At 42.4% G+C, this 17,330-nt stretch overlaps 2 protein-coding genes across 5 annotated transcripts in view; one reads left to right on the forward strand and one right to left on the reverse strand.

Moving 5' to 3' along the window:
• Positions 1-2,952, reverse strand: part of TRAM1 (translocation associated membrane protein 1) — a 31,125-nt gene extending 28,173 nt beyond the window's left edge. The window contains exon 1 of one of the 2 annotated variants that reach the window (XM_026495905.4): positions 2,543-2,952. In XM_026495905.4, the coding sequence (XP_026351690.1) occupies positions 2,543-2,665 (123 nt within the window). In that variant the 5' untranslated portion in view covers positions 2,666-2,952. The remainder of the gene's footprint in view (positions 1-2,542) is intronic. The other variant, XM_026495906.4, reaches the window with a different exon arrangement.
• The window catches only part of XKR9 (XK related 9), a 90,244-nt gene continuing 75,704 nt past the window's right edge, over positions 2,791-17,330 (forward strand). For 2 of the 3 annotated variants that reach the window (XM_026495907.4, XM_048212671.2), the window contains exons 1-2: positions 2,791-3,286; positions 11,750-11,886. The gene's annotated coding sequence lies outside the window, so the exon portion shown is untranslated. The remainder of the gene's footprint in view (positions 3,287-11,749; positions 11,887-17,330) is intronic. The other variant, XM_026495909.4, reaches the window with a different exon arrangement.

A 17,330-nucleotide genomic window follows, 5' to 3' on the forward strand; every position in this document is an offset into this window, starting at 1 on the left:
CTGTAAATCTGCTGACATTTTCTCAATATATTTACACAAAAGCCTTAACAGGTTCTACTGCAAAAACATTAACTTCTCTATTATTCTAACACAAATCCTGTAATTCTATAGTTACGTTAATTTTGAGATTCAGCAGCAATTATTTTAAAAGTCAAACAGCAAAACTAACTTCGTCAGTTTTTCCCAATATGTAGATAACATGCACTCAAATCCTAAAATTTTAACATGTGGTAAGAAAAACGTACAACTTGCACAAACTTTCCTCTTCTGTATCTTACTTTAACATTCTCTTTTGAACTAAAAAGTTCTATTTAGATCTTTGTTGTATCTATTTAGATTTACAAATTTTACAGATTTACATAGAAGCAAAAATCCACTCACTATTAAAAAAAAATCACTGACATGGGGCGCCTGGGTGGCTGCGTCATGTAGTCTTTTGATTTTGGCTCACGTCAAGATCTCGGGGCTGTGAGACTGAGCCCCGTGGTCGTCTCCACGTTCTGCATTAAGTCGGCTTGTCCTTCTCCCTCTGCTCCTCCCCGCCGCCCCCCGTTAAATAAATAAAATCTTAAAAAAAAATCATTGATATGTGAGGAAAGGTATGGGTGGTGAACTTCCCTAGAAATGTGGTAAGAGACTGTGAAATCTTTTACATAAAAGCAAAGTTATACCATTTCTAAGTGTCGGGATTTCGGATTAATATTCCATTTTATTCAAATCACTGCAAATATATCCTGCAGATAATATTATTCTTAGATTCTATTTTTAAAGTCAGGAATTCTTACCATATGGAGATGGGTTATGACAAGTTTTACAAAATTGTTGAATATACTCTACATACAAAATATTACTTCTAATATCAAAACAAAGTATATACAAATGTAAAATTCAGAAAGTGAGTACAAATGTGTAGAATTGCATTTTTAATATGATACACTCATACAGCACTTTAAACAACCATCAGATGCAGTCACACCATATTATCCGATCCCTGTAACATAACAATGGCTGTGAGAATACCACAGGGGCTGTTAATTCCTTACATTGAAAAACTGAGGCTTAGACTTGGGTCACCCAATAGGTAAGTAGCACAGGGTCAGCCTAAAAGCGGGGGACATATGTTAGTTCCCTTCTACCTTCCCTTCCACCATACCTACTACCTCCACAGCAGTGGGCTAAGTGGAATAAATGACACTGTCAGGAATAAAAACATCTGTCTAGATCCAGAAAAACCTATTAGAAGAGAAGCAAAAGTAAACTAAAATGCTGTTACCTAATAATATTTATAAAACCCACGTGGACTCCACTTAAAAATTTTATTCATCTTATTCATAAAAAGACTTATTCGGCGGTCACTGGCAGTCTCATTCAACTAGTTTTTCTCAAGAATTTTTAATGTCATTCATCCAACAAATATTTCTTAAGCACCTACGATGTCCCAGGTGCTATTTTGGGCACTGGAAACAGAGTAATAAAACCTAAAAGTTTCTGCCCTCACTGAGGTTATATTCCAGGAGGAGAGAGACAAACAATACATAAACAAAATAATTAGTGTATTTGATGGCGCATAGCGTCTATACAGAAAAATCTAAAAGGAAAAGAAGATAAGGAATGGGCGTGTGTACTGAGGAGTGAGGGAAAGAAAACCGTAGGATGTTATATACACGTTCACCTTGCAAAGTTTATTACCCACATTCAACAGCTGTTAAATAAGTCATCAAAATACTAGATATGTGGGAAGAGAATTTACACACTCCTGACATTTCCTCCTCTCATACTTCACGAAACAAAAAGAAAATCACTCGGCTTCTTGGCACTGCTGTTCGGAAGCGAGATTTATGGATCAAACCTTGTTTCTTTAAGGGAAAAGCAAGAGCACGGCAAAAAGTTCGGTAAGTGGCAATAATACCAGTTTGGGAAAGAAGAATGAAAACAATCGGGTGTGCCTCAGTGTGCCGAACTCGTGGCGATCACTCGCTGCCCCGCGGCCGCCGCCCTTCAAATAGCGAGCGGACGCCCGGCTCCGTCCGTTTCGTGTTCATCCCAAACTCGGTCCTACAGGGGCCCCCCGAGGCCTGGCCTCCACTAATCTGCAGCCCTCGCCGGCTCCACGCACTCGGCGCCCAGGGCCGGCCGCCCCCCCGCCCTCCCGGAGCCAGCTCGGCAGCGCAGGGGCCGCCCCCGCCGCCCGCCGGCCCCTCGCCGGCTGCCACGTAACCCTTCGCGGGAACCAGGAACCGCGCGGCGCGGCCGACGGGAAGGGACGAGGACGGGGGCGGGGGCGGGGGCGGGGTGTGCGCCGCGGCTAAGAGGGCGACGCGGCGGCCCCCAGCTCCTGCGGGCGGCGGCCAGGCCTGCCAGGGCTCGGCATCCCGAGGCCGGCGCTGGGCACGGCAGGGCAGGGCAGGCCTGCATCTCGGGGTCCAGGGGGCCGGCACCTCCCCCCCCCCCGGTCCGGTCCCCCGCGGTCTTCGACCGAGGGGCCGAGGCTGGCAGCCCGAGGACGGGGCGGCGAGGCGGTTGGGGCGCGGGGCGGACTCACCTCGAACATGAGCCCCAGCAGGAAGACCATCGCCACACAAGAGACGATGTCCGCGTGATTCTGCAGGATGAATTCGTGGCTCAGGACCGGGGGGCTCTTAGTGCTTTTCTTGCGAATCGCCATGGTGAAGCCACCGCCCGTGCCTGCAGGTGCTCCTCCCCGGCTCTGCTCTTTCCAGCTGCTCACCGACTAGCTGCTGCCGCCGCCTCCCCCTGGCTGCTCTTCACAGCCCCGCCGCTGCCGCTCGCTGGGGCTTCACTTCCCATCCCACAGCCAGTACGCAGCCGCCGGGGCCGCCCGGAAAAAAAAAAAAAAAAGAAAAAAAAGAAAAAAAAAAAAGAAGGCAAGCCCACAGCGGGGGTGAGCATGCGCACCGGGGAGACGGCGCTCGCTCGTGCCGGGGTCGCCCCTGCGAGCCCACAGCGCCGCCTGGGGACCGGAGGCCGTCGGCCCAAGGCCCCTCCTGGGTAAGGAACCGGAGCGGCACGCCCACTGCTCCGGTCCAGGATGGAGGTTGGGAATCGTTTGAGGCGCGAGCTTCCTGCGCCTAGTTAACAGCTGAGTCCGCGGCGGGTAGAGAATGGCCACGTGCTGTAGCGTGCATGGCCGCAAGCATGCCTTCCCGCCCTCCTGGCCACTCTGGGCTTGGGTGTCAGTGCTTGCTTCCACATAGATTGTCACTTCTTGTAAGCCTCCGCCACCACCACGGTAATCTAAACAGGACTACAGCCTAACTATGCCAGGGTAAGGTGCATTCTTCAGTTTTATCATCTTAAAAATTAACTTCAGAGTTATTTTAAACACTCTTGGGAAGAAGCAGGCTCATAGCGGAAGAGCCTGATGTGGGGCTCGATCCCGTAACGCCGGGATCACGCCCTGAGCTGAAGGTAAACACTCTTGGGGACTTAAAAAAAAAACATTTGTTGAAAGTTTGAACTAGTGTTTTTTTTTTTTTTTCATTATTATTTTTTTTTTTAACACTTCCTATTCGGTCCCACCTACCCATCCCCATCCCTCCCTCCTCTCACTGAAGACAATCACGATTAGTTTGGGTTTACTTGCTTGATACTTATTAACATTTCTTGGTAATCTAGAGAGATGGTAAAAAAGGTTTGTGGACGAGACAGATCTTTCTCTTTCATCTTTCTACCCAAACCAAGACTCCTTTGTGTTCTTTCGCTTAAATCGCACCACTGTTTACCCGTTCGGCAAATCTAAAAACCAAAGTCATCCTGGACCGATAACCTTTCAGCATCCTTCCACATGCAAACTATTATCACACTCAGGTAATTCCCCCCTACCACTGCCACAGCCTCAGGAGGAGACTTACCTTTTGCCTACAAAATTACAACTTCGTCGAATTGCTGAGTGGTTTAAGATCATGGGTTTTGAATCAGAATTCTGCCACTTATTACCTGAATGACGGCGGACAAGCTACTTAATCTCTGAGACTCGATTTCCTCATTTATTTATGTATTTATTTATTCAAAAAATATTGAGCATTTACCCATATGCTAGGCACTAGGGATACAGAACTAAATGAAAAATACAAATTAACCTGTCTTAGGAGCTTTCATTCTAGAGAGAAGAGAGGATCTTTAAGCAGGATTTAAAAAGTGAAACATGTTAAATTGAGCTGAGGGTCCTGGAGAAAAATAAAGCAAAGGGAATAGGGAAAGCATGGGGAAGTTACATTAGCCTTAAGACCTAAAGGAGGCAAGGGACCGAGCTATGCAACTATCATCTATAAGATGATTGTAATTAAATGTGATGCAATTACATGAGATGATTCCAGGAAAGTGCTTAGTAGAGAGTTAGGGCTCTCCACATGTTAGCTATTACTGTTCTCCTTTCTGGTCAAATGATTACTAGTTTCCCTTACCTCCAAATCAAGCTTTCAGTTTTTACATTAGAATGATGCATCTAACAGGTTCAAAATTTTTTGGTGGTTTTCCTTTTCATTCATGGAAAGCTAACAGGACTAAGTAGCCCTTCATGATTTGACCCCTGCCTACCCAGACAGGCTCAAACCCAATCTCAGTGCGAGCATTTCCGACTCCACATTCTGTACACTCTAGATCATGCTGTCTTTCCCATGCTCCCCCCAGCTTTGTACCTGCTGCTGCTTCTGTCTGGAATGTTTTCTCCTATCCTCTTCATACACCCAGCGTATTCCCACTGTGCCTTCAAGTCTCACTCATGCGTGATCTCTTTGAAACCTTTGCTGACTTGTATGACTGATCTAGGCATTCTGTCTCTTAGGATTCAATTGTATTTTTTGAAAATTTTAAAATTTTAAGTTAAAATTTAAAAATGTTTACAATTTATATCACATAGTTCACCAAGTGTACAATTTGGTGGTTTTTCGTGCATTAACATAGTTGTGCAGCCATTCCCATATTCTAACTTTAGAGCATTTTTATCACCCTCCAAAAAAATCCTGTACATGTTACCACTCACTCTCCATTTTCCCTCGCGGTCTTGGCAGCCCTTGGCAACCACTGATCTTACTGCCTCTCTAGATTTGCCTGTTCTGACGTTTCACATACATAGAATTATGGTCTTTTGTGACTGGCTTCTTTCTCTTAGGATAAGTGAGGGTATTGAGCTTCACCTATGTTGTAGCATGTATCAGTATTTCATTCCTTTTTATGGGCAAAATAATATCCGTTGTATGGCTATATCACTTCTTACTTATCTGTTTATCAGTTGGGAGACATTTGGTTTGTATCCACCTTTTGGTGATTGTGAGCAATGCTGCTGTGAGCATTAGTGTGTAAGTTTTATATGGACGCTTGTTTTCAGTTCTTTTGGGTGTATACCTAGAGATACTGGTCACATGGCAACTTTATGTTCTACTTTTTGGGGGAACTGTCAGACTGATTTCCAAAGGGGCTGCACCATTTTACAATCCCACTAGCCATGTCTGAGGGTTCCAGTTTCTACTCAACCTTGCCAACATTTGTTATTTTCTGTTGGTTAATATTATTCATCCCAGTGGTATAAAGTAGTATCTTATTGTGTCTTAGACGTGAATTTCCCTACTAATGATGTTGATTATTAGCCATTTCATGTGCTTACTAGGTGTTTGTATATCTTTGGAGAAATGTCTCTTCAAATCCTTTGCTATATATTGGTTTTTTTAAATTTATTGAATTATGAGTTTTTAAAATATAGTCTAGATACAAGTCCCTTTTCAGATACGTGATTTGAAAATATTTTCTCCTAGTCTGTCCTTCTGTTTTCTTGATGGTGTCCTTCGAAGCGCCAAAGTTTTTAATTTTGATGATGCCCAATTGATCTGTGTCCTCTTTTATTATTGCCCTTTGTGTACTAAGAAATCATTGCTTAGGGGCGCCTGGGTGGCTTAGTCGGTTAAGTGTCTGCCTTTTGCTTGGGTCAAGATCTCAGGGTCCTGGGATGGAGTCCCGCATGGGCTCCCTGCTCAGCGGGGAGCCTGCTTCTCCCTCTGCCTTTGCCGCCCCACCCCCTGCTTGTGTTCTCTCTCTTACTCTGCTCTCTCTTTCTCAAATAAATAAATAAAATCTTAAAAAAAAAAAAAAGAAATCATTACTTAACGCAAGATGACAAAGATTTACTCCTGTATTTTTCCTAAGAGCTTTACAGTTTTAGCTTTTGCATTTAAGTCTATGATAATTCTGTTGTATTTTGTACATCTTCTGATTGCTTCTGTTTTCTCAGTAAAATATGAAATGAAATCATCAGGAGTGGGGATGGTACAATGGAGTTTGAAGAGAGGATGGGGTAAAACTGTAGGAGGCTGAATGGATTGGAGGAACAAAATCAGACAGCAGAGCCTCTTTGAGACTTGTGGGCATAAATTCAAAGTGACACTTGTCTCCAGTCACACCCCCTGCTTGGATCCAGGTGTGGAGAAGGCAGAAAGCTGGGTTTTGCAAGGCCCGTGTGGCAGAGGGGCAAGGGTGTTGAGGATGTTTGCAGGTAAGGGCAGGGCTAATGAAGTGAATGCTGTGAGGGGTGGTTGTGCTCTGATCCTCTCTCACCCTGCAGCCTACAGTCCACCTTTTCTGCTGTGAAAGGCAAAGCTCTGCAGACTTCTAGTTGAGTTTGGCTGAGGGAAGGTACTGGCCAAAAATCAGAGGAGACTTTTGGGGATTTATTGTCCCTTGATTCCTCCTTGCTTTACTGTTTCTGGCAGTGGCTGTGTTTTCCTGTGGTCCTAGCCCTTGCCAGGTAACCTTTCTCTCACTATGCCAGGTCTCCCTGGGCTCAGTGAGCTCAATCTCTCCTTGGCCTCTACAGGCTGTTGCTGGTCATGGCTTCCCACATTCCTAATCATCAGGAGCTTCCCTATCTCTTGTTCATTCCCTCCCCCTGCCCGCTCCTCTGTGAACAGGTGCTTCATTAAACCCTCTCCAACTAAACCCTTCTGAACATGCCATCGATACCTTGCCAGTTCTCTGACAGATGCAGAGGACAGAGAAACATGCTAGGGCCTCTGAATGGGGGGGCGCCCGTGGGTTTGAAGATGGCTGGAGTGGGACTAGTTGGTTGAGAAGGATGTGGTCAGGGAGTTGGATGCTGGAAGTGCGTTCAGATGTTGTGCTGTCATTGGCCAGGAGATGGTAAGGGCGTGATGAAGGGAGGGAGTGCGGAGGTGGACGGAGGAGGAATGCATTGGAAGTGAGGAGTCAAGGCACCAGGAGAGGAGGGTAGGGTGCTTGGCACACACTTTACATGGATGTTCAGTCACCGAGAATGACTGGAGGAGTAGAATGGGAAGGGAGCCAGGGAATGAGCCAGGTGCTAACGTCTGACATAAATGAAGAGGAGTCAGAGAGTTTAGCAGATGATTGCTGCAGGGGGATAGTGGGTGGTATAGTTGGAGGGCATGGGCTTCCAGAAGAGCTGGGGTTTTTGAGCGAGGGAGGAAAACTATCATCAGCCATAAGGATCATGAAAAACACCCACTCCACCCCTGGTGGTATGTGAGGAGCGGGAGGGAAGCAACAGCCACCTCTTGACAAGGCACTAAGGAAAGCAGGTTTCAGCTTTCAGTTAGAGCTCTAGCAGGTTTCTGCATTACAGGGTGAAGAAAATATTCAGAAAGTGGTGGAAAGTGTGGAGGAGGATTTGGCAGATGACACCGTTGGGGCCCTAGGGGATAAAGGAGAAGGGGCCAGGGGGGTGGCTTTAATTTATGTCACCAAGGGGATGAGCAGAATCATGTGGGGGAAGAGAAGATGGTGACAATGGATGACACTGGAGGTTTGCTTCTGGAGGGTACCAAGGTGGAAAGGGTTCTAATGCAGGGTGGAATTACTCTTGGTCTTTTAGGGGAAAGCAGGGAATCTGTTCTAACTTTAACTTCCTTTTTAGAATTGGCCTTTTAAGGAGTTTATAAGGAGGGGCGATTGCCATTGAATCCTCTCAGGGTGGGTCATGGTAGTGGGTAAGGTGGTCTTACCAAGGCCCTTGGGGCTCTGGAGGCTTCTTTCAAGTGGACTGGTTGCTCAGGTATGTCCCACTCTGGAGGCCATTGTGTGTCCAGCACAGTGTTGACCACAGTACTGTACAGTGTGCAGTAACTACATTCTGGGTAAGTGATTTTTTGGCAAATGTAGCTTGGGCCCTCAAATGTTGGGATTCTCAGGATACTTCCAATGATTTAGAAAAGGACAAAAGGCAGATTATATGGATTTGGGTCTATCCATGAAAATCTTTGGTGTAGGGTTGCTATAGTTATGAGAAATATCAAAGAAACAGACGATCTTTGCCCTGAAAGAGGTTATCTGTAGTTGGCCACCTAAGATCTATGCGAGGATGAAAAACACTTCTGAGAGGATGTGAGAGTAAAACGCAAGACGGTACCTGATAGAAGCGAGAACAAAAATGGGACTGTTGCATTTCCACCTCTCCTAGATGCTGAAAGGATGAAGGATGAAGAACTCTTTGTTGCATGCCTACTACATTCCAGATATTTTGATTTCACATGGGTTAGAGCATTTAGTCTTCACAAAAACCCTATGAAATAGATGCTATTATTTTAATTTAAATGGAGAAACTGAGGCTCAGAGAGGTTAAACAATTTGCCCAAGTCACTGGGCTGGTAATCTGTTTGCCATACCCATTCTTGTTTCATGTAAGGACTCCTCCAGGAGCTTCACTTAACAGGAAGATGTTGAACTTCCAGGAAGCAATGATCATCAACCTAATCCATTCCAGAGGATAGTTCCTGCCCTGAGAGAAACACAGCACTCTTTTTTTTTTTTTTTTAAAAGCAGGTCATTGATCTGTTTACATGCCACTATTACATTATTTACAGTAAGTTTTTAAAATATAAAATTGCATTCATATTGTAAGGAAGAAATTATACTTCTATGAGGAAGCAAATTTACTCCATTAATAGTTGGAAATTACATAATTTCCTTGGGTATAATTTTTATTGCTATGGAAACAATAAACCAAATTCATAATGCAGTGTTGTTACTAGTAGGAAAGTCTGGGAGGAGATGACACATCACACCTGGAGGTGGTTGAGGGAGAGCTGGCTGGTGATGATGGTGAAAGTCTGTGACCCACCTAGACCACTCCTGTGTCCCTCTAGGGCTAGGGCTGTGATCTTCTGACTCCAGGAGCTTAAGGGGCCCAAGGTAGACTTTCTCTCCTTTAATCTATAATTTATTTCACTTTATTTAATCTTGTTTTATTTAACACATCAAGGGCCGAGTCAAAGCTTCGCTGATAGATCAGTTTCAGAGTGGTGTGAAGTGAAGATAGGGAAACAAGAGTGTAATGCTTCCAAGAAGTTTAGTTTTGAAGAGGAAGAGAGAGCAGGGTATGAAACTAAAGGGGAATAAAGGAGCCAGGTAGGTTTTGTGCTTGCTTTTGAATGATGTGACAGTTGTGCATGTTTAGATGACAAGAAGGGGGGACAAGCGGGGGAAGTTGAAGACACTGGGGCAATGGAAAGAGGTGGGAATGACGGACTGAGGTCTCTGTGGTTTGGGATCCACCAGAACATAGGTAGGGGATTACATTTACGTGTGAGGGGACACCAGTTTTCACACTGAAAGGAAGGGGAAAAGGTCAGTAGAGACAAGACAGTTATGGATCTGCAAGTGGAGGTTCCCCCACATAGGTGATGAGATCAGGAAAGGCAATGGAAGGACAACTGGGAGCCAGATTCCTTTTGTGAATGAATGAATGAATGAATGGGGAGACTAATGGCAGTAAGGGCGGAGGGAAAGATGGCTGAAGGGACAGGGGTTTTTCAGGAGTAAGGTGGCACTGTAATGGTTTGGAGAGGGAGGGCATTGTCAGCCCCACATAAGAGAGCTGAAGGAGGTTGGTGGTTTCAGGGGAGGGCTATGATACAGTCAAAGCTACTGGTGAAGGGAATGTTTCGTGAAACAGCTGAGGATGTAGGAGAGTTCATTTATAAGGGGATGGATTATGTTAGTTATAATTCTTTTAGTTGCAAGTGACTGAAAAGAAGATATATTGGGCTAAAAGTTAACAGAGTGAAAAAAAAGCTTCGGGAACCGGAGTGCGTTGTGGATTTAGAAACTAGAACCAGGCATTTGACCTCATTGGGATTCTCAATACATCTCCTTTTTTTAATCTTTTGTTTCAACTTCCTTCATTCTTCCCTGTTGTAAATGGACTTTATTTACATGGCAGAGATCATGGTCATTTGGAAGTTCTGTCAGAATAATCCCAAGGAGATACCTAGACCAGTCTGGCTTGGTAGCATGATCACGCATTTTGGGTGACCCGCTTTTCCCTGTGGCTAGGGTATGTGAGTTTGTTACTGGAAGGTGTGGAGGAAGGGCTGTTGGGCAAATAAGAACATGAACCACCACAGGTACTCCAGAGAACATGGTTCTGGGGGTAGAGGAACAGCAGGAAGTGGTTGGATCAGGGGAGACAAATCCAGTAGCAGCATGAACACGAGTAGATGAGAGTAATAGAGATTGGAGTGACTTGTATTTGAGGCAATGGCCAAGGGCTATGGAAAAGATTGCTGAAATAATCTCAGCAGACACGGATAGAAGAGGGGGTCTCAGTTGGAATTTGTTGTGCTTTCAAGAGGTTCCTAGTTCTCAGGAACAGACAGGAAGATGATAGTAGGTAAGCGGTTCCTGGGGAGGGTGTCACGTGCAAAACACAGCAGCAGATTTGGGGGATGCTTGGTGAAATCATTGGGCAATTGCATCTGCCAGGGAGGCCACCCAGTAGATGACTTGCACCTGAGGAGAGTGAACTAATGAAACCATCTTTCTGTGCAAAGTGCTTTCCTAAATGGCTTCTAACATTAGAAGGCCTTATGCCTCAGGGAATTTGTGACTGGTGGAACTGAGTTGATATCTTGGAGCCATCAAAAATGGTATATGGCTCAGTGCCTAGTAGAATCAAGGTCGTGGGGTGGTGGCCAAGGATTCTCTGGATCGGTTTCCTTGTTTTCGTCAGCCTGTGTGCTCTAAGGCAGCGCTTACAGCACAGATGAAAACAACTAAAATGTATATAGGTCGTTGCAGCTTCCCAGGTGCTGTTGATATATGTTAATTTTAACCTCATGTCAACCTCGAACCTAATGTTATTCCTATTTAAAGTAAGGAAACAGAGGCTCAGCAAAATAACTTCAGATTTTACAACCATCAAATTTTAATTCCCAAGATGAAGAATGCCCATTTTATCTTATAAAAAATCTCATAATCTTATGTAAGATTTTACTAAAGAGTAAATTAGGTGTTTTGTGGAGCTTAATTGGTGTAAATCAAAGTGAAATAATCATAATAGGTGAATATATTCTGTTAACAATAACAACAAAAATAATACCAACTAATATTTATTGGGTACCAAGCACTGTGCTAAACACTATGGATATTTAATACTCATCTCACTGAGTTAGGTACTGTTATTCCTCTTCTACAGATGAGGAATTGATTGGATAAATACTATGACTGAACCATTACCAGTACCACCACTACCATTATGAATGGAAACAGGACTAGATCACATATGGGGAAATCAGTTAGTAGTTTCTTTTGATTTGGGGCATGAGCACTAGGCTGGGGAAAAGAGAGAGGGCTCTGTCTCTGAGACTGTCTACGACAAATGTTTAGTTTTGTTCCTGTGAAACAAGGCACATTTATTCCCTAGGCAAGTTATTGCTCCTTCTGAGCATCCCTCATAACCACTGGCATTTTCTTTGTTTTTCAGATTGCATGTACATCCTCAAATTAGAGCGCAAATACCGCTCTGCTAAGTGGAGTGGGGATTAAAAGAAGTGAGTGACCAAGGACTAATTCAGCTCAGGGCGTGGAAGAACGGTGATGGTGATGCTATTTACTCAAAGGGTGAGTTGGGAGAGGACGGTAATCAGGAATGTGAAACTGTGGATTGTATCGAGTTTCTTCATATTGATGTGTGGTCTTTGGGAGACAGCCAAATGAAGAGTTTCTGCATTTAGCAAAGGATTTAGGCCTGGGGCTTTGGTGAATGATTCAAGCTCAAGCATACATCTGGAAATTGTTCAGCATGATGGTAATGGTTAACACCACTAAAATGGATTAGATCTTTGAGGTGGTGAATAAAAAGAAAGAAGAACAGTGTTATTTAGTCTTGGGAGTACCCATAGCAAAGAGGCTGAAAGAGGATCAAGAGCTTAATTATGTATATGGCTTTTAATAGCAATTATTTTCAGAATTTTTTCAAACAATAATTTCCTGTGAAGTCTCCATAAAATCTGAATGATGAAACTTTTAAGCCCACCAGATTCTTTCACTCTATATTCCTAATAACTGATTAATTTTGGGCTTAAATGCTCTTGCAAGGAATGTGCTGGTCCAAAGGATAGTATTATTATAAATTATTTACTCTGAAGTTGAAATTCATTAAAAAATACTGAAACAGACAAGTAATAAAACGGGGGTTAGAAAAGGAGAATAACTATATTAAAGAACTGAATTCTGGGGTGCCTGGCTGGCTCAGTCAATTAAGCCTCTGACTCCTGATTTCAGCTCAGATCATGATCTCAGGGTTGTGAGATTGAGCCCCGGTGTTGGGCTCCACTCTCAGCGGGGAGTCTGCATGGGATTCTCTCTCTCCCTCTGCCCCTTGCCCCCCTCAAATAAATAAATCTTATATATATAAAAAAGAACTGAATGCCAAGAAAAATTGTTTTAAGACTAGCTTCCAGGAAGTCAAGGCAAAAAGTGATCATGGTGAATTATCTACACATCGTCCCATGTACAGTTTTTGAAACATTGTTAATTATTAGTATCACATGGATCCTGTCTCACCTAGAGATTCTCGTGAATGGGTCTTACAAGGGGTCTGGGAAGCTGTGTATGTTTGAAAATTTCCCCAGACGATTTGGATGATTAGCCAAATTTGACAAATGCTAGTCTAATAAAGGAAACATATCAGTTCACGGAGAGAAAACCTTTTATCTAGCTCTGAAATCTGAAAGGGATTTTGTTCCATGGATACCAAAGAACATTGAATAATAAAATAGACAATGTGCTCAATAGCACTAAAAAAAACCCCCCAAGATTTTGTGTGTATCTCACACTAACCTTTGACAAATAAAAACCGAAAACACAATACTAAATTAGAATTCTGTTGATGTAGGAAAACAGTCATCTGGGTTGATAAAAAAAATTGTATTCCTTGGTCTTCTTCAGAAATTCTGATTCAGTAAATCTGGGTAGAGCCCGGAAATGTGCTTCGGAAATATTCAAGTGCCCCAGATGATGGGATGCAAGTGGTTCAAGAGTACACTTTGTGCTGGGAGAATGGATGGCTAATAGTATTCCTGGGAGTTTCAGGTTTAGATATAAAATCTTGAGATATTTCATTTGTGACAGACATTTTTACCATTTCTGAAAACTGATTTAGGGGAAGGAGGCTGGGTTATCTACTTCCACAAAGTATGCTGGGAAGACTTCTCTGGTACAAAACCAGAGAGCTTCTGTTAGTGAAAATTTTTCTTCCACCCTTGGGAAAATATGAAAAGCATACGTTACTTCATATGGCTGTAGAGTAGCTGTCAGTCTCACCCTAAAAGGAGGAAGTGGATACTCAATGGATTAAAATCTTATGGAATCATAGCAACAAACATGGGAAAACTAATTGACTGGTCTTATGGTAAAGATGCACTTTCCTACAAAATCTTAAGTACCAAAGATAGCACAGTATTAATATACTCATGCACAAAATAAGGTCATATACATGTAGCCCGGCTTGCTGCAGCCTAACTTATATTTGGAAGCCTCTGATTTGGAAAAATATTATTTTCTTTGGAAGAGTGCTTCTTCGGGGTCATTAGCCGCCCCAAAGTTCTTAGAAACACTAGTAAACGTAAGTGAGGGCATCTGTCATATCAGTGTTAGCTTTCCTGCAAATTTTGTCATGGGTAACTTGACCAACCATAGAGACAGTGTTAGCTGAAGTCTCTGAGAGATAGAGGTGGAGTCTTTTCCTTTTTACATTGGCTAGCTACTGAATCCTAAATTCAGTTTAGATCTCAATAGGAGACACTCTGAACTATGATAGATCTTTAATACTGTACTATATTAGGGCTGGAATACAAAGTTGGGATCTACCCTACAGCTATAAATAGCACTCTGCTGGATTCAGGTGACCTCGGGTCTAGTTATCTTTAGATGGTTTTCATACTGCAGTGAAACTTAAAAGGCCACGGATGTCTTTGACTCTAGTTCAGCTTAATTCTCCAGGTTTTCCAGGATACTAGGTGCAGGATTTCCTCTTAGGGAAAACTTTATGCTTGACATTTGTATCCATTAAAGAATACGAACTGGAAGATTCTTATCCTTAGCGCTAAGAGAACACTAAATGAGCATGTATCTCTCATTGTTTCCAATTCCTGATAATTTTTGCAGGAGAAAAATTCTATGACAAAAGTGCTTGCTCCACTGGACTAAAAGAGTTGGAACTCACCCATTGCATAATATCAGTATTTTGACATTAAAATGTTTAGTTTACATCAAACTATTTACTTAATTTAAAAATTAAATAGTACTAACAGGAAAACCATTTCCCAATTTCTTTCTATTTTTGAGATGCTTTTTCTGGCATTAGTAAAATGCTTATACTTCTGTTTCCCAATTTGTCAATTTTAGACTTTATTGATTTTCTGTTATCTTAGGTGATGATTTAGCGTTCTCAATCTCCCGTTTCCTTTCTTCTATTCTCCTAGAACATAATTTTTAGTCAGTGCTTACATTATTGTCTATGTAAAATTGCAGTGACAGATACTATTTCATAATTACTCCTTCCTTGCATAGCTTTTGTTTTTTGGAATCCAATGATTGCCTCATTTTTCCCTCACCAGTATAGTTTTCTATTAACTAGTCATTGTTTCAGCTGTTCAACTAGAGCTGTTGTATGACCACCAGCAGCTTTTTCCTCCCAAAGGCTCAAACATACCAGGTAATCAGTCGGTTGCATTTTCCCCTCTGGAGATCTCTCTGAGTCCCCACTTCCTTGCTCCAATCTAAAGCAGGTTTTGGGCATACCCTTATCCTAGAACTCATTTTTGACATTTTTTTAATGTTGGATTTACTATTTCGATTGTGTTACTTTCTTTTTCTTGTTCTTCTAGAGTACATTATCCAGCAGTTCCCTACAGGTGCATGCAGGTATATGTTTCGAGTCCTTGTACTCACACCATTGATTGGTTGGTTATAAGCTTCTAGGACAAATAATTTCCTCCTTCAGAATTTTGAAGGCATTATGTCCTAATACACACTGTAAAAGGCAGTGCTGTTTTGATCATGCTCTGTTCTAAGTGATTCCAAACCCCTAACCCTACCACCATACCCACAACCCAGAGTCTTTTAAGATCTCCTCTTTATCCCACATGTTCTGAAATTTTATAATGACTCAGTGTGGATTGTTTTATCTTTTTTACATTGCTGGGCATTAAGTAGACCCTTTCAACGGAAAGACTCATGTCCTTCAGTTCTAGGAAATTTTCTTGTATTTTTTTGATAATTTCTGACTATTTTCTGTTCTTTTTTTTCCGGAACCCCTATTCCTTTGGTATCGTACCTCCTGGTTTCCTCCCAAAGTCTTCCATCTTTTCCGTTCTGTTTTCTGCCTTTGTTTTGCTGTTGTTGTTTTGTTTTCCAAAGACTTTCTCAACTTTGTTTCCCAGAATTTCTCTTTATTTTGGTTGTATATTTTTACCTCCCAAGGTTTTTTTCTTTTAAAAATCATTTTTATTTTTTTAAAGATTTTATTTATTTGAGAGAGAGAAAACATGAGCGGAGGGGAGGGGCGGGTGGAGAAGCAGGACTCCCTGCTGAGTGGGGAGCCCGACTGGGTGGGGGGGCTCCATCCCAGGACCCCAGGACATGATCTGAGCTGAAGGCAGATGCTTAACCAACTGAACCACCCAGGTACCCCTAACATCATTTTTAAAATATAGAAATGTAAAAAAGAAAACAAAAATGATCTAGAATCCGTTCTCCAAAAAGAGCATAACTTTTAGCATTTTGGTATGTTTATTTACACTTTCTTTTTAATGTTCAGTTAGCCACTGTATAGTACATCATTAGTTTTTGATGTCATGTTCAATGATTTATTAGTTGCATATAACACCCCGTGCTCATCACAACACGTGCCCTCCTTAATACCCATCACTCGGTTACCCCATCCCCCCACCCCCTACCCTCTGAAATCCTGGTTGTTTCCTTGGAGTCCTTAGTCTCTCATGGTTCCTCTCCCTCTCTGATTTCCCCCTCTTCAGTTTTCCGTCCTTTCCACTATGGTCCTCCGTGCTATTCCAAGATTTTTTCATAGAGCTATTTTTCATAGTATCCTATTCTTGTTTTGCAAATTATAATACCTTCCCTCATCTAAGAATACTAATGATTAAAATATTTTTTCTTACACTGTCTTTTTCTCCCTATTCTTGCTTATTTTGTTCTTTCATTTCTGATGAACTTTGGATTTCTGTTTATATTAAGAGATCCTGATTGGAAACTGTATATATATATATATGGGAGGGTTTGCCAGATTGTAGGTTTCACTGTAGGGAGTTGTGGCTATTTTGTTGTAGAACCCATATATAAATGTATGTAAAGTGTTTTGTTTGTTTGTGTCTGTACCATTCACTTTCTCTAGAGATGAAATTCCCAATCTTCTACCTCACATTCATCTACTTGGAAGCCACTGTTCTGGGGACAGGAAAGGAAAGGGGAATGGAAGTTTACTGTTCTTTCACTTTTTTTTCCCCCTGCCTTTCACTTCCAGGAATAAACTTTGGTTTCTTTTTTGGGGTAGCAGTTGCCTGGCTGTGTAGCACTCGGCTTTGTTGCACATATAAGCTTTCAACAATCCCTCTTTTAGAACAGAGCACTGCCCCCACCTTCTGCAGCACCTGGTGCCTCTGGGCCCTAACTTCTCAAGGGGTTGTTAGGGTGGATTGGCTTTCTTCCCTCCTACAGCAGTTTTAGGCTATAGTTGTATCACTGCCCTAGTTCTATCTGCAGTCTTTCAAAATTTGGTTATAATCTGCGCAGTCCCCTCTTGCACTCTGTCTTCTCTGGTTTGTACCTTTTACTGTTTTTTTTTTTTTTTGAATCTATAACTCTGTACACTTTATATGTATTTTTTTATTGGGTTTTGGAAAGGAGTATCAATAAACATGTGGTAAGTCTGCCATAAATAGTACTAAATAGAATTACATTTTCAAAGAATAATGCTTAATGGTTTTTGAAACTGCCTCTAATGTTAATGGATTTTAATGTGGATTTGTTGAGGATTCAGAATT

This window comes from Ursus arctos, unplaced genomic scaffold (genome assembly GCF_023065955.2).
Source record: "Ursus arctos isolate Adak ecotype North America unplaced genomic scaffold, UrsArc2.0 scaffold_6, whole genome shotgun sequence".
NCBI classification, from domain to species: domain Eukaryota; kingdom Metazoa; phylum Chordata; class Mammalia; order Carnivora; family Ursidae; genus Ursus; species Ursus arctos.